Source organism: Lissotriton vulgaris, chromosome 5, assembly GCF_964263255.1.
Source record: "Lissotriton vulgaris chromosome 5, aLisVul1.2, whole genome shotgun sequence".
NCBI classification, from domain to species: domain Eukaryota; kingdom Metazoa; phylum Chordata; class Amphibia; order Caudata; family Salamandridae; genus Lissotriton; species Lissotriton vulgaris.
In genome coordinates this window covers 711,067,727-711,093,172 of record NC_141693.1, presented here as the reverse complement: position 1 = coordinate 711,093,172, position 25,446 = coordinate 711,067,727, and the positions used below count along the sequence as shown (strand labels likewise).

The 25,446-nt window shown below is 50.6% G+C and overlaps 1 protein-coding gene across 6 annotated transcripts in view; it reads left to right on the top strand.

The window, feature by feature from the left end:
* Positions 1 to 25,446, top strand: part of GBF1 (golgi brefeldin A resistant guanine nucleotide exchange factor 1) — a 2,509,897-nt gene that overhangs the window by 1,037,529 nt on the left and 1,446,922 nt on the right. For all 6 annotated transcript variants that reach the window (XM_086922141.1, XM_086922138.1, XM_086922142.1 and 3 more), the window contains exon 15: positions 4,747 to 4,930. In XM_086922141.1, the coding sequence (XP_086778267.1) occupies positions 4,747 to 4,930 (184 nt within the window). The remainder of the gene's footprint in view (positions 1 to 4,746; positions 4,931 to 25,446) is intronic.

Below are 25,446 nucleotides of genomic sequence, written 5' to 3'. Positions count from 1 at the left end.
TCACTGTGCTCCCCTTTGGCCTTACCATCACCCCTCGGGTGTTCATGTAAGTGATGGCGAAGGTCGCAGCTCATCTGCGCAGATCAGGGGTTTCAGTCTTCCCTATCTCGAGGACTGGCTGTTGAAGGTGGGCTCAGTGAAGTAGTGTGGCTCACTGGTTAGAGGCGGCAGACCCGAGAGCAGAGGACGGCCCGGGACCAGGGTTCGATTCCCGGCGCGGCAGGTTTCTGGACCAGGGTCAGCGGACTCGATAATTCTCTCGCCTCGGTGCCCACTCTGATCAGCGATCACACTCGGCAACTCTGGGCATTAGCTTGCCTCATCTTCACTAACGGCCCCACCAGACCGCCGGGGATGCCTGGTCTCACCCTGGAGATACCCATTAAGGGACCATCTCTCAGGGAAGCCAGGAAGGGTTTCGCAGCGGTCGAAGCGCCTTGGGACCCTACGGGTAAGTAGTGCGCTATATAAATGCCAATACATTTACATTTACATTTACCACAGACCGTTGTCTCCCACCTTCAGACTACAGCCAACCTCCTGCATATGCTTGGCTTCTCCATCAATGTGCCGAAGTTGCACCTGATTCCCTCTCAGAAGCTCCTCTTCATCTGAGCGGTTCTGGACACAACACAGTTTCGGGTCTTTCCTCCCAGGCAGCGAGTCCGGGATATTTGGGCATTAATTGCGATCTTTCAGCCTCTGTCCCGGGTATTGGTCAGAATGACCCTGAGGCTGCTGGGCCTCATGGCCTCCTGCATCCTGCTGGTCGATCATGCCAGGTGGCGTATGCTGTCTCTGCAGTGGGACCTGAAGTTCCAGTGAGCGCAGAATCAGGGGAATCGGTCAGATTGCATCCAGAACTCGGAGGGCACTGCTCAATAACAGAAGTGGTGGCTTAAGAGCCAGGATTGGGTCAATGTCAGATCCTGCTCCCTTCCCCAACCAGACCACACTCAGGTGACGGATGCCTCCCTTCTGTGGTTTGATGGCCACATGAGAGAGGTGGTGAGCAGGGGCTTCTGATCTCTTGCAGAGTCTAGGCTTCACATCAACCTTCTGGAGCTTCGGGCGATTCGTCTTGCACTGAAGGCATTCCTTCCCTCTGTCTGGGGAAGAGGAGTGCAGGTGTTTACGGACAACACCACCACCATGTGGTACTGCAACAAACAGGGCGCGGTCGGGTCGTGGACCGTCTATCTGGAGGCCTTCACCTCTGGACATGGCTGGAACATCAAGGCATTTCCTTGGTGCTTCAGCGCCTGGCAGGTTCTCTGAAATCCAGTGCGGATGAACTCTGCCCCAGGTGCACGATGGATCACGAATGACGTCATCACTCGCAGGTGGTGCAAGGTTTCTTTCAACAGTGCGTAGAGCCTTGGTTAAATCTATTCGCCACCGAAGAGAAAGTGCAATGTCAGCAATTCTGCAAGTTGGAGTTTTTAATGCGGCAATCGCTGGGCAACGCTTTTCGTCGCAAGTGGAGTTGCCGTCTGTTGTATGCCTTTCCGCCTAAACCACTTCTGCCCAGAGTGCTGAAGATCAGGTGCGACCGGGCCAAGTCATTCTTGTGGCTCTGGATTGGGCACGAAGAGGCTGGTATCCCTAGATGCTGGCTATCGATCCTCTGATCCGACTCTCTTTGGGAGGATCTACTGTCGCAGCAGCAGGAAACGGTCCTCAACCCGAACCTGTCCATTCTCCACCTCCTTGCGTGGAGATTGAGCAGCAGCAGTTGACGTCTTTCGACCTGCCTCCTGAAATTTGTGACGTAATCTTGGCAGCCAGGCATCCCTCCACAAAGACCGTATACGCCTGCACGTGGAACACATTTGTGGCATGGTGCACAGCAAAGGCTGAGGATCCCCTTCCCTCTGCCTGAAGTACTCTTGTTTCTTCTCTCTTTAGGCCAGCAGGGCTCTGGTCTTGGCACTATCAAGAGCTACCTTTTTGCCATCTCTGCCTTCCTTTGGCTGCCAGATCAACCTTCTCTTTTCAAGTTCCCGGTAGTTAACCGTTTCTTGAAAGTCTTAACACATCCTTTTCCGCCAATACCATTCGTTATGCCTCAGTGGAACTTGAATCTTGTGCTAATTTATTTAATGTGCGCTCCCATTGAGCTGCTTCATTACTGTCCTCTATGTCTCTTAACTGTTAAAACTGCTTTTCTGGTAGCCATCACTTCTGCTAGACGAGTGAGTGAGCTCCAGGCTCTTTCTTCCAAACCTCCATTCTTGTCTGTTCATCCGAACAAGGTGGTTCTCAGGACCTGTCCATCCTTTTGTTGTATACCATTTTAGGTTCCGAATGGATTTTTCCCGATTCATGCCCTTATATAGGTACAATTCGCATTGCCCTTAGATAGGCATAGAAATCAAGCCCTTATTTAAGCATAGCCTAGCATTCCAAATACAGGCATGGCTACTTCCATCCGTTCACCAAACGTCAAAAAGATTTCTTGGAAAACCAGCTTAAGCCTTTAGGGACTTCCCCTTGCTTGAATATAGATTTCTCCAAGAACTCCGTTAGTTTTACAATGAACAACTATTCCCTATGGGTTAATTTCATGACGTTCATATGCCCGACTTAACGTCAAACATGGCTTTACTAAACACCTTCAAGGTATAAATATACCTTCACTTGCTATGGCAAAGCACGGTGGTTCAGAGCAGTTCGACATTCTACTTGCCCGACGCAGCTCGCTACAGCAAGTGCCGAAGGAAGCCGACTCTCCAGCTCACGCACTGATTTGGACGATGCCCTACTCAGCTGAGAAATCCAGCTCCAGTGTTTCCGACTCCCCTTGCGGGGTGTTGGGAAATCGAGTCCCGGAATCGAGATACTAGACCTCCTTCATTCTAAGGTACGGAGCTGATTAGAAACCTAGAGAAAGCTTTGGTTGATTCTTGGCAAACTAAACCTATGCTAAAAAGACAATACTTACTTCCTCCCTTGTACTAGACCTAGGTTAGGTACACTTGGGGTCGGCGTATTTAGAAGCACCAGTTGAGTATTTTAGCCTGTGTACTTATGTATATATTTTATATGTCTTAGAAACCATACAATGCTGTTACAGTATTATTTCTGTTTCCATTATACTTTGCCGCCTGTTTTACGATTGTAGCAGTTCACCTCTCTTGCATGAGAATGAAGACTTCAATGAACCCCTTTTTATTGAAATGCCTGTCTCTCAAATTCTGTGCACTCTGTGTAGAAACGAAGCATGCACGATTGACTGAGTGAGATACTTATCTATTGTTTCCACGACTCAAAAGGTATTTGTTGTAGTCCTAGAGAAACAAAGTTGTCATGTTTATGCGGTTGTCAGAAACGAATACCTTCTTGTTTATTCGAGAAAGTTTCTATTGACCTCTGAGCTAGTCGGCACACTTAATTAAGTTTAATATATTCGATAGAGACCTAGTTGACCTCAGTCCTACTTCATATCTATAGGATATATTATTCCAATGCGCAGAGCCTATTGGGAATATAGGAACTACAGTACATTTTCTTCCTAAGGTGGTCACTGCCTTCCACATCGGACAGACCATTACTTTGCCGACCTTCTTTCCGCCTCCGCATCCTTCAAAGGAAGTGAGGCTCCACTGTTTGAACACAAAGCGTGCGCTCTCCTTCTATCTGGATTGAACATAACAATTCCGGGTGGATGATCAACTTTTTCTTGGCTACTTGGGTGCAAAGAAGGGTCAGGCCGTACACAAACACCATTTCTCGATAAGTTGTGTTTTAAGGCTTGTAACTCTCTGGCTAAAAAGGAGCCTCTGGTCGGGCTGCGCCCTCACTCCACCAGATTGATGGCAGCCACTACTACCTTGGGAAGAGGAGTGCCTCTAAATGACATCTGTCAGGTGGCTACGTGGGCATCGCTGCACACGTTCACAAAACACTGCTGCCTGGAGAGCCATCTACGGAGAGATGGCTACTTTTGCCGTTCTGTTCTCCAGGACTTTCTGGTGTGAACTTGATTCGCAGACCCACCACCGGGGTTGGTATTGGTGGAGTATCTATTCTAAGGTAAGGAATCTATATCCAACGTGTTTCTTTCAGATGCACAAGTTACTTACCTTTGGTAACAATATATCTGTAAGAAACATTAGTTATAGATTCCTTACCGCCCCACCCATCCACCCTGTTCTGCAAACTGATTCCTAGGGTTAAGGATGTCCTTTCATGGCCCTAGTTTTGTGCACCATTGGTCAGTGCCTTGCATGGCTCTGCGTTTCTGCCGCGGAAAGTCGTGTACAGAACTGACGTCAGCGCGCGAAGGCAGCGCCTAAGTAATTTTTATGACGTCATCTTGGAGATCACGACAACGAACGCGGAGCTGACCAATGCCACCTTCAGAGGCGCAGAGTTACTGCTGATGAAAAATCTTTCCGGATCCAGTCTGACGCCTTGAGGTCATTCTAAGGTAAGGAATCTATAACTGACTAATGTTTCTTACAGCTATATCATTACCGAAGATAAGCAACTTTGGCATTACTTTTAACAACAACTTTCAGTTAGCCAGGATTTTGACTGCACCATCTTAGTATGTGGGTGTTTTTGATATTCTCATTACTAATATTATGTTGTCCTATGTGCAAAAAGATTGGCAATCAGAACTGATTTCCATATTTGATCAACCTTACAGTACATTAAAAGTAAATTACTGTTCAGTTCACTTGAGCGATTTAAAGCCTGCAGCTGTACTTCATTTCCCATTTTCTGTGCTTTACCTTCTAGAATGCGTTCCCCGTTTCAGGCCACTTGTATACTACGCACCTGCATTCACTTGAAGCACTACTTACTGTAATTAATAGCATAGAAACACATTGCCAATCTAAGGTTTTGAACAACATAGAACAGCAGGAGGAGACAGCAAAACCCAGTGTGGACGTTTGTGACCCAAGCAGCGAATCTAGCATTAGTAAGTACTTTTTTGAATTGCCTTTTTTTTTCTTTGCAAGCTCTACAAGTTTATTTATTGTTATCTATTTAAAATTGTAAACATATTAGTTGGCCATTGAATCGTTTAAGCTGGTTTTACCTTTTGTAGTAATGCAGTTTTTAATAAACATGTTGCATGTGTGGCTGTGGATATTCCTGCTCTGCATACTTATGTCATCTTGTGTTGGGTTTGAACTGTTGCAACTTGCTTTTCTTTGAAGAACTATTTCAAATTAGGGGTGGGTGGAACTTGTGGAATTTCCCTCAGCGGAATTCTGCAGAGTGGCAGGAACACTCATTGAGATTGAGCAGAATTCTGCCAATGGGAGAAAATATGCGGTGCTCGCTGCAATGTAGTACCAGTAGTGCGAGCAACACTTATAATCAACTCAAACTGCACCATGCCTTGTGCAAGAGAGGCATGGCCATTCAAATTGATTTTGCTGTTGCTCGAGTAGAAATTCTACTTGAGCCACAACAAATCTACTTGAATGTCAGCCCTCTGACCGCCAGTGACTGACCACGTTAGAAAATCACAATCCAGGTTGCAAGGTCTTCCTCCCCAGCTTGCATGCTTCAGAGGCTTTTGGCAGAAAAATTCAGCCACATGCAATTGGCGGAATTTGTCCAGAACTCAGTCCAGTAACGCAGAGTGGCCAAATTTCCCCAGTTTTGTGGGCTAAACGGAATATTTTGCCTCCCCCTATTTCAAATACAAGGTGTATGTGAATGCACATGTACACCAGCTCCATTATTAGATTGTCTTTCTTCCATCTGTTGGAAGTTCTGTGACCCGTTTGTAGGAAGCTGGCTCTGTGTATAACATACCAAAGTGAAATATAGTGTGCACAGAGACCCGTGGATCCCCAGAGGCTTTACAGTGGCTCAAGTAGAAAATACTTTTGCTCTCTTTTGTGACAGTGTGGGGAGCAGTTGGGCTTATTGGAGTGCAGTGCTAGGCCTTTGTTGTACACACACAGGCAACAAAGGATTACACACACTCAATAACTGAATCTGAGACAGATGGTTTGTTAAAATATTACATTCATTTTATAACTAGAACCAAGGAAATTTAGTTGCAGGAAAGTGCAGTTTTCAAATTGACAATACTTTTCGAGGCAGAAAATGATACTTAATGCAAGACTTCAGTTCACCAAGGTAGGAGTAGTTCCAGAAAGAGCAATACTTTGCAGTGCAGAAAAATGTGTACTTGTTGCAATTTTAGCAATGTTATCCTGGCTGGTGAGGGGGTTACTCCGAAACCGGTCACAGGAAAACAAGAATGCAGTTTCACAGGTAAGTATTTAATTTACAATCTCAGTCTCCAGGGTTTTAGGCCAGCACAGTACAAGGTTCAAGTGAGCGCCAAGGCTGCCCCGCCTACGACACTGGGGCGTCCGAGTGCAGAGGTTAAATTTGGAATCAGGTGCCCAATGCTAACCAATATAGACTAAGGGGGCACTTGAAGTCATGCAAATTACAGGTAAGTAAAGCGGAGTTGGAGATCAATCTTCAGGGGTTGAGACCAGCAGTGGGAGTGCCACGAGGCAGCACCAAACATCCACCCTCAGCACCATTGAGATGGCCGGGTGCAAAGTGCCAACACAGTGTTGGGTGCCCAGTACAAATCAATGGGAGGGGGGTCAATGTGGAGGGGGGGTGTGGTTCCAAACAAAGGCTGCAGACCAGGAAGCGGGATGAAGGAAACTGTTGACTGTGGAGGTAAGTTGGGATGTTGAGGGACACCGGGGCACCGTCTGTTGAGCTTCCTGAAGCTTGGCTGCTGCCTGCGCAGTGATATCCTCTGACGTCAGGAAAGCCTTACCGAAGCTGATCGCGTTTAGGGAGGTGGGTCCTTTGTGTTGAGGCTGCGGCGTCGGCATGGAGTCCATGAGGGGTCAGCCAATGGTGGACTCTGGCTTTTGATCGCCGGGCAACCTTGCTGGACCGGTAGGCCACTTTGACTTGGACCTGAGGCATCGGGTGCAGTGTGGAATCCGGAAGCAGGGTTTTGCAGTGCCGCAGGACTCTGAGGCATTTCTTGGAGTTTCTTGTTGGAACAGTGCCACCTTTCTCGGGAGTTCTGGTCTTTTTCTGGAGGCAGCAGTCCTTCCAAAGGTTTTTGGAGGGTTCTGGGCTTTAGGATTAGTTGTCGGTTTTCGCAGGATTTTCGAGGGCTGAAGACAGGCTGGTATGGCTGGGGCCAAGTCAGAGTGTGTTTTCAGTCTTCATATGCTGGATAGCCCTGGGGTATCCTATTTCTCCGTAAGGTGTATGGAACAGAGGATTAATGGTCAGTGGTGCCCTAAATACTCAATTTAGGGTTGATATAGGGACTAGAAGGTAGTAGCCAATAGGCTTCTTAACTTTAGGGTGACTACACCCTTTGTATGACCATTCTCCTTGGGGAGGATGGAATCCTCCAAAACAATATTGACGACTCTCAAAGGAGGGTGTTACTTAAGCTCAAAACACCTTATTGGTTGCCCTGGCTGAGAGGGGACACATCTCTCCTGATTAGTAATTTTCCCACTGACTTTGCCGCCAAAAGTAGGGCTTGGTCAGGGGGCGCACATCACCACTAGTTGGAGAGGTCCTGGTCAGCATAATAAAGTAAGGGAAGCCTTTGAAGTTCGCCACCCTTCAATACTGTTCCTGATTGGGGATAGGTGTGAAGCACCTTCACCCAGAGAGGGCTGTGTTTATGACCCACGAGAGCACAAGGCTCCAATCTCAGGGGGTGAGAAACATGTCTACAGGTGACAGGAAGGTGCAGACCAGTCAGGCACACACTAGTGATTTGGTAGTTTTCACAAGGGCACCTTTAAGGTGCTCTCTATGTCAATTTCGTAATGAATCCCACAGTGGCATCAGTGTGGGCTCATTAATCTGAGTTGTTTGATACCAAACATCTCTGGATTTGCTGAAGCCATCATGATGCTGTGGAATGGCTTAACTTCGCAATTATAATGTCTAAGAATGGACTTAGACACAACAGGGGTATATCTAGTCTTACAGTTATACCCTCACAAGAGGTATAGTGCACCCTGCCGTAGGACGCAAAGGCCTCTTGTAAGGGTAACTTACCTATGCATCTTGCAGGGATGGTAGACCTAGAACACAGGGATGTGTGCCCAAGTCAACGCTTCACTTTTATCTGCACCAAAACACACAGGCTGTGGTGGCAGTGTGCATGTATTTGGGGTCTCTTAGGGTGGCATAATAAATGCTGCAGCACATAGAGACCCTCTCTGGTATCAGTGCCCTTGGTACCACTGGTGCCTTATACAAGGGACTTGTATGGGGCCAGAGGTGTGCCAGTTGTAGAAACAAAGGTACTGTTTCGGGAAAGAACACAGGCACTGGTAACCGGATTAGCTGGAACCCAGTGCACATACATTCAAAGATGTATCAGAATCAGGCAAAAAGTGGGGGGTAACCATGCCAAAAGGGGTGTTTTCCTACACCATTACTTTAATTCCCATTGTAGAAAAGATAAATATCTTCTGCTCCCTCAAACCTTTCTGTAGGAAAGTAGGATCTGCTTCTATGGTGAACCCCACTTTTTGCAGGTTTTGTGCTGTTTTCTGACTAGTCTGACTGGGATCCTGCTCACCAGGACACCAGTCACTGTGCTTTCTCTCTAAATGTAACTGTGGTAAGTACTTGGTACCTTCCTAATTGGCTACTGGTGTACCCTTCTAAATCCCTAGTATCTGAAAGAAACAGGTTAGTATTAGATTCCTTACCTTAGAATATCCCCAGGCGTCGGTCTGGATCCGGAAACTTTTGCGTAGCAGTACCCCTGTGCGTCGGTAGGCGTCGTCTGCAGGCGTCCCCTGCGGCTCTGCGTCCGTCGTTGGCGTTGTGCGCCGTGATGACGTCGCTGGAGTTTATAGACGCCGCCTCCGCGCGTTGACGTCAGTTCTTCTTTTTTCCCGCCAGTTAGAGCAGATCCCAGAAGAGCAGTCCTCCGGTCTTTGACCAAAGTTTTTTGATCTTTTGATTCTTCTTACGGTGCCGGTAGGATGCCTGGTTTTAAGAACTGTGATGACTGCGACCGCACGATGTCGGTCACGGACTATCACCGACTCTGCCTCCGGTGCCTGGGCCCCGACCACGACGTGGACGCCTGTGTCGATTGCCAGGCCTTGACGAATAAAGCTAGGCGGGAGCGGTCCCGCAAGCTACTCGAGATGCGGGTGTCGGTCCCGCGTCGAGAGAGGTCCCGGTCCGGCCGGAGGTCGAGGGAGCGGTCGCGGAGCCGTCACGAACGCTCGGGGAGTCCTCACCATTCCTCTGGTTCCTCAGGTAGGAAACACAAGACGTCGGGGCGTCGTCATCGTACCCCCGACGCTCACGCGATGATGCGGCCGGGGGTTCGGGTGGCCCCACCCCCGCGGCTCCGCATGAGCCGCCGGCGCGGCCTGCTCCATACCCTACGGTCCCTGGGCAAGGCGTGACGCCCGAGGAGCCGAGGAGATAGAGGAGTTCCTCATGGCCATGAGGAAGCTATCTCCTCCGACGGGGCCTACGGCGCCTTCGGGCCCTGTGCCCCTGCCCTGTGCTCCTGCCTCGACGCCGCCGGGTGCTCCGGCCCCGGTGCCGCCGACGGCTCCTGTCCCGGCGCCGCAGGGGCCTTCAGGATCGACGCCGGCTGGCCAGCCGACCTCTCCGGCGCCGATTCCATCGGGGCTGCCCCCGACGCCGGTCCCCCGAACGGCGCTGCCCCCATACCCTCTCCAACTCCGGTCACGGAGCCGAACCGGCGTCGCCCGACGCAGAGTCCGACGCCGATGGGGCTTGTGAACCCCGAGGAGCCGGTCTACTATGTTGATCCCGAATATGATGAGGAGGTAGATTACGGAGAGGATTGGGAGGGGTCTGAGGACCCTCTGACACGTGAGTGTCAGTTCAATGTGAACTGGGCAGGTGACTTGGGTGACGCCAGTGGTCTAGATGAATCCCCTAACCCTGGCTTTGTCTCGCCTCCTACCGTGGCTTCGGAGGAGGGGGCAGCGTATTCAGTGGTGTTGATGAGGGCTGCCAAGGCCTTAAACCTTGAGCTCCCCGTCGCGGCCGTGAGGACGAACATCCTCACTGAGGTCCTCAAACCGCAGTCATGCCCACAGGAGCCACTGCTGCCGTTCAACGAGGCCTTGTCTGACGTTCTTTTGGGCACATGGTCCTGGACCGCTTCAGGTTCGCCTGTTGATAGGAACGTGGCCAGACGCCACCGTCCGAGTACGGATGACCCCAAGTTCCTGTCCACCCATCCCACCCCTGAGAGTCTGGTGATCCAGGCCTCGACTTCCCAGACCGCATTCCCGTCAGCCCCGCCCGACAGGGAATCAAAGAGGTACGACCAGTATGGAAAAAAGGTTTTCTCGTCCATGAGTCTGGGACTGCGGTCTTGCAACACCGCATGCCTCTTGGGCCGCTACACCCACTCTCTGTGGGATACGGTCGCGGAATTGCTGCCGGAATGCCCACCGGAGGTACGGGCAAAACTCGGCAAGGCTATGATTGAAGGCCGAGACGCAGTGAAATACTCCATCAGGTGTGGTCTTGATACGACCGACTCGCTGGGCAGAGCGATGTCCACGACGGTGGCGATTCGTCGCCACGCCTGGCTGAGATCCGCCAACTTTTCGACAGATGTCCAGAATGCTTTGATGGACATGCCGTTTGATGGCAGTTGCCTGTTTGGCGACAAACTGTACCACGTGCTGGAGCGCTTCAAGGACTCCAGGGTCACAGCCAAGTCCTTGGGTCTCTCGACCCTGCGCCAGCAAACGGGTTCGTTTCGCTCCTTTCGTGGCCAGGGAAGGGGCGGTCCCACACGTGCTGCCAGCCACGCGCCGCAACAAACTTATCAACGCGGTGGCGGCCGTGGAAACCGCCGTGGAGGCGGTCGGGGACAACGGCGAGGTCAGACCACACCTCCCCCCGCAGCATCCGCCTCAAAGTCCTCCTAGTCCGTGCTTTCAGGCCCATGTGACGCCGGTGGGTGGCAGGGTTCGCCATCACCACTCCCACTGGCGCACCATCACCTCGGACAGGTGGGTGCTGCAGATCGTCCGAAGGGGCTACTCCCTCCCCTTCGAGACCACTCCTCCAGCCATGCCACCGCAGAACCACCGTGTGTCGGGGGACCACTTGACACTTCTGCAGGAGGAAGTTCCGGCCCTCTTGGCCAAGGGGGCCATCGAGCGCGTTCCTGGGCCAGAAGTAGGGCATGGTTGCTATTCCCACTACTTCCTGGTACCCAAGAAGGACAAAGGGGGCCTACGTCCTATCTTGGACTTAAGGAACGTCAACGGCTTCCTCCGGAAGGAGAAGTTCAAGATGCTGACCTTGGCTCAGGTCTTGACTGCTCTAGACCCGCAAGACTGGATGGTAGCGTTGGACTTGCAGAATGCATATTTTCACATCCCCGTCCTGCCGGCCCACCGGCGTTACCTGCGGTTCACGGTAGGCCACAAGCACTTTCAGTTTATAGTTCTTCCCTTCGGCCTTACCAGCGCCCCACAGGTGTTCACAAAGGTGATGGCGGTGGTCGCAGCCCATCTGCGCAGGTTAGGGGTTTCAGTCTTCCCCTACCTAGACGACTGGTTGTTGAAGGCGAGCTCGCCCCAGACAGTCGTCCACCACCTTCAGATGACGGCAGACCTCCTGCACGAGCTGGGGTTTTCCATCAATGTGCCGAAATCACACCTGTGTCCCTCTCAAAAGCTCCTTTTCATCGGAGCGGTTCTCGACTCGGCGCAGTTTCGGGTTTATCCTTCGGAACGGCGAGTCCAGGATATACAGGCTTTGATTCCCATCTTCCAGCCGTTATCCCGGGTTTCGGTCAGGTTGACGCTGCGGCTGCTGGGGCTGATGGCTTCCTGCATCCTTCTGGTGCATCACGCCCGGTGGCGGATGCAGGCTCTGCAGTGGGACCTGAAGTTTCAGTGGGCCCAGCGTCAGGGCAACTTGTCCGACCACGTCTTGATTTCGGAGGGCACAGCGAGACAACTGCAGTGGTGGCTTACGGACCGCGATTGGGTCAGAGGCAGATCCCTCTCCCTTCCCCAACCGGAGCACGTTGTTGTGACTGACGCGTCCCTCCAGGGCTGGGGAGGCCACTTGGGAGAGGCAGAGATCAGAGGCATCTGGTCTCCGGCGGAGTCCCGGCTCCATATAAATTTGTTGGAGCTACGGGCGATTCGTCTGGCACTGAAGGCATTCCTCCCCTTTGTCAGCGGGAGTGTAGTGCAGGTGTTCACAGACAACACCACCGCCATGTGGTACTGCAACAAACAGGGCGGGGTGGGGTCGTGGACCCTTTGCCAAGAGGCTCTGCGCCTCTGGCAGTGGCTGGAACATCAGGATGTGACCCTGGTGGTTCAACACCTGGCAGGCTCTCTGAACACCAGGGCGGACGAACTCCGCGGTCGGTGCTCGATGGATCACGAATGGCGTCTGAACTCGGATGTGGTGCAAGGCCTCTTTCTGCAATCGGGAGATCCTTGGTTAGATCTATTCGCCACAGAAGAGAACGCGCAATGTCATCAGTTCTGCGTGTTGGAGTTTCCAAGACGGCACTCGCACGGCGACGCCTTTCGGCGCGAGTGGAGTTGCGGTCTGTTATACGCCTTTCCGCCTATACCACTTCTGCCCAGAGTGCTGAAGAAGATCAGGCGCGACCGGGCCCAAGTCATCCTTGTGGCTCCGGACTGGGCTCGAAGGTACTGGTATCCCGAGCTACTCAGCATGTCAGTCGGTCCCCCGATCCGCCTGCCCCTCCAGGAGGACCTTCTGTCGCAGCAGCAGGGGACGGTCCTCCACCCGAACCTGTCCAGCCTCCACCTCCATGCGTGGTGATTGAGCGGCGACAGTTGAGGCCATTTGACTTGCCTCCTGAAGTCTGTGATGTGATTCTGGCAGCCAGGCGTTCCTCCACAAAGTCGGTATACGCCTGCCGGTGGAACAAATTTGTGGCATGGTGCACAGCAAAGGCTGTGGACCCTCTTTCTGCCCCTCTTTCCGAGGTTCTCCTCTTTCTCCTCTCTCTTGCCCAGCAGGGCTCTGCTCTGGGCACTATCAAGGGCTACATTTCTGCCCTTTCGGCCTTTCTGAGGCTGCCTGATCAACCTTCTTTGTTCAAGTCCCCTATTGTAACAAGGTTCTTGAAGGGCATCACACACATGTATCCACCTGTTCCGTTTGTGATGCCTCAGTTGGACTTGAACCTGGTTCTAACCTTCTTGATGTGTACTCCCTTTGAGCCACTTCATTCCTGTCCTCTCCGTCTCCTGACTTTAAAGACGGCCTTCCTGGTTGCCATCACCTCTGCCAGGAGAGTGAGTGAGCTCCAGGCTCTTTCTGTCAAACCTCCTTTCATGTCCATTCATCCAGACAAGGTGGTTTTGAGAACTAGACCTTCTTTCCTGCCCAAAGTAGTCTCTGCTTTTCACATCGGGCAGTCCATCACCTTACCCTCCTTCTTCCCGCCTCCGCATCCTTCAAAGGATGAAGAGCGGCTCCATCGTCTGGACCCAAAACTTGCGCTTTCATTTTATATGGATCGCACACGCCAGTTCCGGGTGGATAACCAACTGTTTGTTGGCCACGTGGGTGCGAAGAACGGACGGGCGGTGCATAAACGGACCATCTCTCGGTGGGTCGTTCTGTGCATCAAAGCGTGCTACTCTTTGGCTCGGAAGGAGCCTCCTGTTGGGCTGAGGGCCCATTCCACTCGGGCCACGGCGGCTACTACTGCCCTGGGCCGGGGAGTACCCTTGCAGGACATTTGCCAGGCGGCTACGTGGGCCTCGCTGCACACCTTTGCGAGGCACTACTGCCTGGACAGTCAAGTCCGGAGGGATGGCTTCTTTGGCCATTCTGTCCTCAAGGACTTTCTCGTGTAAGATTGTATTGGTTCGCAGACCCACCACCGGGGTTGGTATTGCTGGGGTATCTATTCTAAGGATAGGAATCTAATACTAACCTGTTTCTTTCAGATGAACAAGTTACTTACCTTCGGTAACAATATATCTGTAAGAAACAGTAGTTAGTATTAGATTCCTTACCACCCCACCCATCCTCCCCGTTCTGCGAACTGATACCTAGGGTCAAGGACATCCCTTTCAGGGCCCTAGTTTCAAATGGCACCAGTGTTGGTTATCACATGGCTCTTCGTGTTCTGGCGTGGAAAAACTGTGTGCAAAGAACTGACGTCAGCGCGCGGAGGCGTCGTCTATATACTCCAGCGACGTCATCACGGCGCACAACGCCAACGACGGGCACGGAGCCGCAGGGGACGCCTGCAGACGAATCCTACCGACGTGCAGGGGTACTGCTACGCAAAAGTTTCCGGCTCCAGACTGACGCCTGGGGATATTCTAAGGTAAGGAATCTAATACTAACTACTGTTTCTTACAGATATATCGTTACCGAAGGTAAGTAACTTGTTCATATGGTACTAAGGTACTCGGTGTAGGAGAGTAGGGTCTGAAATCCTATGGTCACCCCCGATTTTTGCTTTTTGCTTCACTGGTTTACGACTTTCCCTGGCTCTGGGCCTGCTAATCAGACCCACAGCCTAGCTGTTTTCTCTCTAAATTGACAACCATGTACCTTAGGTGCATTTACCAATTGGTACTGGTCCACCTAATCAGTTCCTGTACAGTGTACTATAGGTACCCAGGGCATAGGTGTACCCAGGGCCTACAAGTTAACTCGCGCCTCAGCATCACAAAATGGATGCTGCCACCACAGACATAAGTCTGACCTCCTGCTGCTGGGAGTCCTTCCAGCGAGGGAGGCTTGGACAAAGGGTTTCCTGACTTGGGAGGTGCTAGCACCACCCCAGACAGGATTGTGTGTAATAGGTAGGACAGGGCTGAAAGGAATGAGACATGCCTGGGGCACACCAGGTGTCCCTGTGCATACTCCGGTCTAAACCAGTTCCTGGGGCACTCCAGCCCCAGAGCTGGGGCAAGACCGGACAAAGGATAGGGGGTGTAACCACCCCCCTTCCTGGTCCCACCCAGGGGAGGGACCTAGTCGTAGTGCAGCCCCCTTTAGCCGAATAAAGGTAGGAGCTGTTCCCATTCCAGATTAGATTAATCTTGACAACTTCCACGAAGAACTCTTGACCTTCGCCCTCCTGAATATCAGAAGACTGAAGAATCTCCCCTATAGTCAGGGAGTGACCATCCTGCTCTGCAGGCACCATCAAGCTCCTGTGCGGTTTTCTGCAAGTCCTTCCTTCCTGGAACCAGACGACCCAGCTCGACGAGACCCGGACCTCCAGCCTCCTCTGACCTCTACCTACATCCACAGCACAGCTGGGACCCGTGGGTGCGACGAGCAACTTGGAGACGGCCATCTTGAAGAAACCTGCACAGCGCTTCCAGCACGACCGCCGAGGGATCCTCGAGTGAGTGCACTCGGGTCTGAGAAGCCCCACACCGACGCAGCTCCTGCATCAAAGACTAGCCCCCCAGCATCCACGTGATCTGCGTGGGGCCCTTTTGCCTGGTTGCTGCTTTTCCTGTTGTCTGGTCACTTGCAGGCTGGCTAGTGACCTCTGAGACGACGACCCGAAGATTTCAACACTGCTGGCCTGGTCCCCCAGACTGGCCCTTGCTTCCTTGTAAAAGAGAAGCACCCCGGACCCTCCTGGTCCGCACCAGACGCCATCTTTGTTCCACCGCGTGGCTTGCACTTGCCAAGGCCTGTTGACCAGATCGACGATCCAACACCGCCAACAGCAGCAGACTACGTGGGACAATTCGTGCCTCCAGCCTGGTCGTAAAGAACAGCTCCTGGTCCGCGCAGCTACAGAGAGAAGCGTCCCTTTTTCCACCTGATCGCGGCAACAGTATCTGGTTCCCTCCTGGTTCCAGCACCGTCACTGGCTAGTGACCGAGACTCGGTCACCTTCCCTTTCAGGACTTCTTCTTCCTAGTTCCATCCTTGGAACCACCGGACTCCTCCATCTGGCCGCCTGGCAGCAACTACTTGTTTCAGGCTTCATCAGGATCAACGCAGCAAACCCGACACCACTTCAGCCCTATGCACCCGCAGCCTGTGGGTTAGGTAACTAAAGCTTCTAGGTGCTGAAGTCAGTGTTCACTATCCTAGTGTCCAGGTCCACTGTTGTTTTTCCTCCATTCAGCCGGGTTCGTCCGGAATCCGTAGCTCTTTAAACTGTAGCATCCATAGACGTTGGGACGCATCTCGCGTGTGAGTTTCCACTCTGCACGTGGGTCCCATGGGCCTCCTGCTCCTTACTAACCTAGTTGGTAGCGTAGTCCCAGCGATCCTCCAGCCTCTGGATCTCCTTACAGTATTTTCTTTCCTCGCATTCCATTGTTTCAAGTATATGGTTTGTCGTGCCCCTAGGGCACCATTGTAAATCGTGCAACTTAAACGTATTTTTCTTAAGAGTTTGTCATGTGCTTAGCCCTCTGACCTCATAAAGAGTTCAGAGTTGTATGTTAGTTAATAAATACTTGTTTATTTTCATAACAACCTGTGTGGTGTCCTTTCACTTGGTATTCAAGGGGTTATATGTGGTAAAAAAGCTGGCTTACCATGCCAAATGAGTTTAGCCTAAGACTGCTTTGTCCATGCTACCATTAGGATAGCTGGTCTATAAGGTTGACTTACAACCAATCACCATAAGGGTTGTTTGGACTGATACAAGGTGATCACTAGAACTAGTGAGCATCATATATCAGGCCAACTTCTCACACTCAGGCATAAGTACATCAGGGGTCTCCCATCGGCTGCAGCATGTATTGTGCCACTCACAAGAGACCACTCAAACTGTGACTACAGGACTGCCATTTCAGCCTGTGTGAGTTGGTACCACACCACTCACAACATATATAAATTTCCTTATAAGTGAGGTTACTGCACTTCAAACCTATAAGTCTCCTATGGCAGGGTTTTCAATCCTGATGGCAGAGTGGTATGTTATAAGTGTAAGTGTTCCCTGCAGGATCCGGCACCCCCTACAAACCCTAGAGTCGATTCTCCAGACTTTGTAAGTGCGTTCAGCCATTTAATACATGTAGTGGACATCAAGTCTTTTACGAGAGGTCTAACTATATTTTGGCTGCATTGAAACTAGTCTTGTTTGGTATCAAACATGTTGGAATTCTACCCCAACACCGATTCCAGTGTTGGATGTAGGATCCTATGTACTGGGGTATTCCCGGTACCAGCGCTTCAGCGTCTAACAGCAAGCTTGTGCTGCCTTCGACTACAGACACAATTTTGCCCTCCTGCTGCTGAGCCAGGCCTGAGCAGGGGAAGTTAGAACAATAGGGGTGGGGGGTGGGGGGGGGGGGGGGGGGGGGGGCTAGAGGGCGCACTGCGAGATGGCTGGCTCCTGAGGCAGATCCGCCGGATGGGTGCCAGTAATAGCTGTTAAAGAAGTGCTGCTGCTGCACACGACGGTCAAAACAGGCAAAAATGGACATCGGAATATGAGGACAGACCGTTGGGCGACCCTGCAATCTGACTAATAAGCAGCCAAGCTTTAAAATTTGATTTTAGGAATAGCGCCTGAGCTGGCGACTTGCAGGCTCAAAATGGCGGCGCCCGGAGATTGAGCCCGGGAGATCGCGTGCCCCTGACTGCGTGCGAGTGATAGCCCTGTCCTTCAATAAAGACCAAGGGAGGACAGCGATTCCAAATCTGAACCAGCGAACACAGTGGCAGGACTTATCTGGTGCGAGTTCTACGAGTGCGGGGCTTGCGTTCCAGGAGGTGCTCGGGAGGGTTAAAATTGTCAGGATCGCACTCCGCAGGATCCGCATGCAGAAATAATGCTCCACCTCCGGATCTCCCAAACACCCCGACTGTATATCACAGGGTGTTCAAGTGATACGGCGGGGGGAAAAAACACCAAAAGGGGAAAAAAAAAAAAAAGAAAAGATAGAAGGAAGGGACAGCGGGGAAACAGAAGCTGCAAGAGAAATACACACGCATTAATATTGTTCTGAATGCTACTCTCATTACATTCTCACTACATGTAACGCAACCTGATTCACCTGTAATAATACACGTGTTTGCCCCTTCATACAGCAGTGTCTTCTTTGTCCCTCCTGCCCTGCATAACACAAGAAGCACGGTTATCAAAGGCAATGAAACAATGAGCTTCCTATATTAAGCTATCAATCTGGATACATACCCTGCAATGTAAAGTAGGCTAAACCTTTCAATGAACATTCCAAAAAATAAACGAAGACTTCAGTAATCAAATCCACAGTAATGGAGTGTTGCCGAAAAGCAACTCAAAATCAAGCAAGCAGATACCTCCTCTGCTAGGTAATAGTTAATGTGTGTCCCAAATAGCACCTCTAGTATCCAAGCTAAACTAAACACGGCATGATGTAGTTACAGCACTACTATCATCCGCTTTAGTATTTGTAATCCACAAGGTTTACATCAACATTCTGTATTCCTTTTTCGTGCCGGCATTGCGGAGGAACTCCCCCCAGCAATCCGTCACTAGATTATCAACATACAACCACCATCTGGATGTTGTTGGCATCCGTTTAGCAAATCAGCACAATAGTTCCAACAATAAGAACTGATAATGTTCCTCGCAGCCGCGAGGCTCAGGATGACTCGGGCAAAATGTCCCCCGAGCCGGTACCAGACAACACAACCAATGCGCTAGTAGCGCGAACACTTTACCCAACTCATTCTCTCTTCTCTGCTTCACTGGAAACCCAGAGTTCTCTATTCCAACGCCAACAGGGTTATCAGGGAATATCGGGAAACAGAACGATCCCTCCGGAACGAGCAAAATCACGAGCACTGTTCCTTAGTCCCGCCCCGCTATATCCTGTTTACAGCAAAGGAGCATGGGACTTGTAGTTTGTGGCCCTTAAATCATGGGAGTTGTAGTTCAGGTAGGCGCGGTACGGTCTAGATCCTGACAAAAATGGCGGCGCGGCTGGAACGCACGGACTCCGGGGCTGTGTCAGAGCGCATTATGATATTGCACCGCCAGGAAGAGTTGGGATGGTAGCGGTTGGCCATACACGCACCTGATAACGGTGAACTGAGTGTGACAATCTACATACACAAATACTGTAAAGCCTCAACAATGCTGCTAACATGCCTCGGAGACAGCACGATGTCATATGAAAGATCGGGCTTCTGCGGGTGGCTTACTGTTGCGGATGAGGAGACCTCACTGTCAGTGGGGCAGACGTGGCACCGACTGCATAATTTCTGAGACACACGGGTATTACATGTGATGCATGCTGAGTCTGCGAGCACCAGCCCTAAAATGGCGCCCATACACTGAAGACAATAACGTGTGCAGGCTATTTGCGCTGCTCAGGCGGAGGCTGCCTAAAGATCAGAGATCCACAGCACTGAGCACGCATCTACTTCACATTCACTGCTGCCCACGCGCCACACCTGTAGTGGTTTCCATCAACGTGAATTTGATTACTGGGAAAATCCCGCCAAAGCCCAGCCACTGTTCTGAGATATAAGCGCATGTCGTTGACGTTCCAATACTGCCATCTAAAACCATTGATGACGCATAGCGGCGAGGTACTTGGAACGCGCTGATCTGCTGACGGACTCGGCGGCATCCCCCCCCCACTGTCCTTTGCGCCTACACGGTTTAGCAGTGATCTGCGGCTCTGTAGAGGTACCTGCCGCCTACATATCTGCACTTGAGCCATAGAGCTTAACAACACGTGGAAGTATAATGGGGAAGCCGGAGAAGCAGCATACAAAGCTTCAATTCGAAGCGAAAAAACCCTCAAAAACTGCCACCACACTTTTGGAAGCTGACGGCGACACTGAAACAGAGGAAGGGAGCAGTATGGAGAGCGCGCTTCGAGCAATTCAGCACAGCCTACAGGATATGCATGGCAAAATGGACAATCTGACACAGCGTGTGGACAACATGGCTGCCAAGCTGGATAAACACGGTGAGCGTCTGGTGGAGGCGGAGCAGAGGCTCTCAGCGGTCGAGGATGAATCGGCGTCAACGACCAAAATCTGTGCAAGCATGGAAAAAACATTGGAAGTGTTGCGGGCTAGAGTGGAGGACCAAGAAGCTAGGTCCCGACGCAATAACGTCCGAATAGCGGGCCTGCCGTAATCGACCAACACTGGCAAAATGGAACACTATGTGGAATCACTGCTTAAGGAGCTGTTTGGCGAAGAGGACCTGTCATCAGTGTTCCTGGTGGGTCCCGCGCATCGCTCACTGGCACCTAAACCAAAACTGGGTGCTCCACCGCATGTCATAATTGCCTGCATGCTCAACTATAGGGACAGGGACGCGGTCCTCCAACTGGCCAGAGAAAAAGGCGTCATAACCCATCAGGGCAACAAGCTCGAGTTTTATCCGGACCACACCATGGCAGTGCAATTGGCGCGCAAGGAGTTTAATCCTGTAAAGAAGAAATTACGTGATCTGGGTATCGAGTACGCCATGCTCTAACCAGCATAACTCAAAATCACTCATGCTGGCCGATCCACGGTACTCCTCACACACACCGCAGGCAGCACATGAATATATCCAAAAACTGAGCCGACGGCGCAAACCCAACGGTCGCCACGACGCACACAGTGATGAGGACTGAGAAACGCTTTGCAGGTAACGATGTTCCTTGTTTAGTCCAACTGCACCAAGGGTGTAAACTTTTAGAGGCATCGGCGTCCCTGCAACTACTTGGACCGGTCACTAGAGATGCACCTTGGCAGGCGCACACATGTCTATCAATACAGTATGTACATGTAATCCTGCAGGCCATACTGCGGAGGTGCTCCATGGACGTGATCACCAGTCGGCTGCTAGACACTCCTGTTGGGAGCTGGACTGCTACATGCACAGTGGGTAACCGCTATTTTGCCGGAATGTTAAGGTTTAACTGTACGCAGGATGGGGCGAGATGGCTGTGGGCTCATCGATATGTAATGTTCTGCTGTTTTGCTCTAGAAACAATGAGATCGTATAAGGCATGTTGGTTTAATTGCTGGTATGCATAGGCGGGGGAGGCCTGCTGGGTGTGGTGACGTGGGCTCCTGCGGCTGTGCTCCCTTAGGAGTACTAGCGGGAGGAATACGTCACAGTGAAGCACAAGTATGACCACACCAATTCCCGGCAACCCATCCGTCAGGACTATTATTGCATAGACTATAGCACTTGGCAACTGTTTATATTTTGATATATGGCACCCGTCCACATCCACTCTGTGGATGGCATCGTGTGTACTTGGTGGACCCCCCATGAGGTGCTCCCCTACAACAGTTTTTGCTACTGGTTGGTTAATTCGGGGATATGGCTTTGGCAAAGTTTGGGTGCTGAAGTGGGAGGGGGGAGGGGGGGGGGGAGAAACTTGGGAACTGTTCCTTTTCGGTCACTATGTCTGAGAAGCATTGCAAGCTCCAGTTCACTAGAAATGTCGCAAGTTATTGATTGCTGTGATTTTGTCTGCACGTCACCACACAAGATAAAGCCGGAATGGCTAGCCATTTGCTTATGTTATGTATTTCATGCATTCTGATAGAACACGATCTGCACAACTACATTTTATTACTTGGAATGTAAGGGGTCTGAGTAACCCAAAGAAGATTCGTCAGATATTTACATACTTTGACAGGTTACGAGTTGATGTGGCATTTCTTCAGGAAACTCACATTGCAGCTCATGCCACAACCACACTATGTGCTAGACGGGTCGAAACGGTCCACAGCTCACAATACTCATCTTATTCACGGGGGGTCAGTATTCTTATACGAAAGGGAGTCTAATTCCAAGTCACAAAGGTCCTGAAAGACACGGAGGGTAGGAGTGTGATAGTGGTGGGTACTGTTAGGAATCAAAACTTGGCATTAATAAATACATATGGCCCGAACATCGATGACCCGGGGTTCCACACTAAAGTATGGCATACCATCTCTGAACTGCAGGTTACGAACCTAATATGGGGGGGGAGATTTCAATGTTTTTCTGAGGGAGGGGCTCGACCGTTCACCGAACACGGTAGAACCACACAAACAAGCACGTGCTACTTTGCAAGATGCAATGGCGGACTAAAACTCAGTGACATATGGAGGGAGAGGCACATGACACACACGGAAGCTACACACATCACTGCAGCGCATAACAGTTGGTCCAGGATAGACTACTGGTTGGGCACGAGAGAACTGTCATCCTGGTCTACCTCCGTTAAGCATTTACCGCGCACGCTGTCGGGCCACAGCCCGTGTTCCTAGTCCTACAAATGCCATATTATGTCCCCCCCCCCCCTTTCATATGGAGGTTCAACGCCAGGGCCCTGCTGGACTCACTATGCACACACAATTCATAAGGCCATATTAGACTATTTCGAGCTTAACTCACCCGCGACTGACGACCCGGGCCTCCTATGGGAGGCTTTCAAAGTGACGGTCAGGAGGGCATGCATTAATACATCAGCGGGCATCCTCTGGGATATCAGACACCAGTTGCAAAGCGGGAGCACACGCGAAGCGAATTGGAGCATAGATATGCGCGAACAAGAGACTCGGCTATACTGGGGGAAATACAATTGGTCCTATTAGAACATCAACAATACGCAAATGATGAGCTCAAATATATATCAAAACGTAAAGTAGCCAGGGCATATGGTGAAGGCGGTAGGCCTGGGAGGGCACTGGCACAGAAAATATGCACGGGCCATGGGCCACAACACATACACGCAATCAAAACCCACTCGGGAACTCTTAAAAGGGACGCTCAAGGTATACTGGATGAATTCATGGACACTTATGGCCGGCTTTATGAGGCGCGCCCTACTGTGTCGATGCCCATCCAGATTTCTATGTATTTTCATTTTGAAAATGTACTGGCTTACACCCTCCTGTGAGAGGTGCGCCATTGATTACAGTGCTGGCATGAATTGGTCCTTTCCGTACTGACAATGACGTGCCAATGATTGTTCGCTTCTAACATCAACAAAATGGTCTTTACCCCACTGTTGGAGGTACACCATCATACTCTGGCAATCATTGCTAACACTTACCCTGATCGGGCACATTGTTGATCTACCTATTGCATGTGTCAAAAATCCTTACACAGTCACATAAATCATGTACCAGTTCAATTGTAATTGAATGTATTGTGTGATTTCGGCAGCCATGACTGTCTCCAGTCGAGCTCCTTTTTTTCATGTCTTTTTTCATGAGTCTTTTTTCACGACCTTATTTTCACCCAATTATTATTATTCTCTCTTTCATTTTCATCCAACATTAATTTTCCTATTAGGAATCGTTTCCAATACAATTGTCCCTTGTTCAATTCCGCGTTCGCATAGTCTTTTTTCTATGTCCGCCGGGCTTGGAGGCGTCACATGGTACAATCTCCATGGTGACAATACAAACAGGAACAACGGTCCGCCATTCCGCACCCGAGTGGCGTCCGATGCACGATTGACTCTGCACACCGCAAGTAAGTAGACAGACGTGCTCTGCTTGCTTACAGACAAGCTGTCTCCCCGCGATTTTGCAGTGCAGTCTAGTGATATGCTCTCGTAATTGCTTTTAGAAACTCCCGGACTTCTGATCAAATTGGCCGGTCCACGAGGATACTCCACACACCGGGTAAGCCATCACATGGTTTTCCGTCCGAGCAGCGTCTCTAACCTCTAAGTTGCCCCGCGATTTTGCAGTGCAGTCCAGTGATATGCTTTTGTAATTGCTTTTAGAAATTCCCGGACTTCAGATCAATTTGGCCGGTCCTCGACGATACTCCACTCACCGGGTAAGCCATCACATGGTTTTCCTACCGAGCAGCGTCTTGAACCTCTAAGTTGCCATACATATTTTGATCGCGCTCTCCATCACCCTTTTGCCCACAGCTTTCCAAGTTACATTGATTCACTATCTGCTGCCACCACGTGCGGCAATTTGACTACGACTGTGGGGTAAGTCCATTATTATGTTACCCCCGCGGCTTAAACTCCACGCCCACATATTGATAACCACTACTTACTGACACTGCCATTTAATTGCTCCCCCGCAGTTACCTTCCTCTGGATTCGATCCAAGTATCGGACGATGTATGACTTCAACTTATTTCATGTCATATTCAGGTACTTTTGTGTATTTCATGTACCAGTGTTTCACCTGACGCCGCCACCCCTGGGCTGGCATTCAGCTCCACGCGCTCTGGTACACCATTGTGACCACCTTTTGTCCTTTATATCACCACTTTTGGGTCACATCCATTTAATTTAACTCTATGATCTACCCTGCCTACGTATTAGTGCATGCTGATTAGTTCACTACGGCTTCTTTTCCCCCAGTCCTTAATTGTCTGAATGAGCACTATAGGACCATTTCTTAGATTAATTGTCTTGCTTCTGCAAGTGTGCGCCAACTGTTGATCATTTGAGTAATTCCCACTGCCTTACAAACTCAATTTCTGTACTATACTTAATCAGGTTGCTTGCCCCCCTGTCCAGTCCTGATGAAGACCCCTCAGCAAGGGCACAACCAACCCTGCACTATTTAGAGGGTTGAAACGTCGACAACTGCCCATTGATCCATCAACTTCACGCCACTACTAATTTCATTGATTGTTAAATGTGAAGTATGATTTCCTGAACCATTGTTATGAACGTTATGTCTTCCTTACTGTAGTTGATTCACGAATACAGTTTCTTCTTGATTCATTAATTTTACTGTCACTCACGTTACTTCACTACCTGATCCTCACTTGATCACTCACCACCCCCCTTCCCCCCCCCCCCCCCTCCCCCCGGGGCACTGTACAACCGATTCTACTTATTGATTTATTCTTGTGTATATTTGATATACTGAGTCTCGTTGTGATTAAAACTATGTGGACCCAATTAATTTGTTTATCATTTGGTTTGAGTGTATAACATTAATTCACACAGACACTGGGACCTCTTCCTCTCAGTACTACTGTGTCGACGACTGACATGCTGACCTACATGGCGGATGTTGAAATAGCATGGTTATCCGATGCACATAGAGCATACCTGTCTCGACCCGTCGCAGTTGAAGAAGTTACGGACATCATTAAGAGTCTACCAAACGGTAAGGCACCGGGGCCTGACGGGTTCACGAGCGAATTCTATAAGGCATTTGTGGATTTGCTTGCCCCACACCTGGTACATATGTATGGTGCGGCGCACAACGCTCGCACTCTCCCACAATCAATGCGAGAGGCAATGCTGATAGCCTTGCTGAAGCCCGGGAAAGACCAGGAACAATGTGACTCCTATCGACCCCTGTCACTTATCAACGTTGACACCAAAATAATTGCAGGTCTGATCGCAGCGCGAGTCAAGCCTCTCGTGCCCCTATTGGTGAGACCGGATCAATCTGGATTCATTCCTGAAAGATCTACGACACATAATACGCGTACATTGTTCGCAATGTCACACTACCTGACACCAGAGACCAAGGCCGTGGCGGTGTTGTTAGATGCCGCCAAGGCTTTTG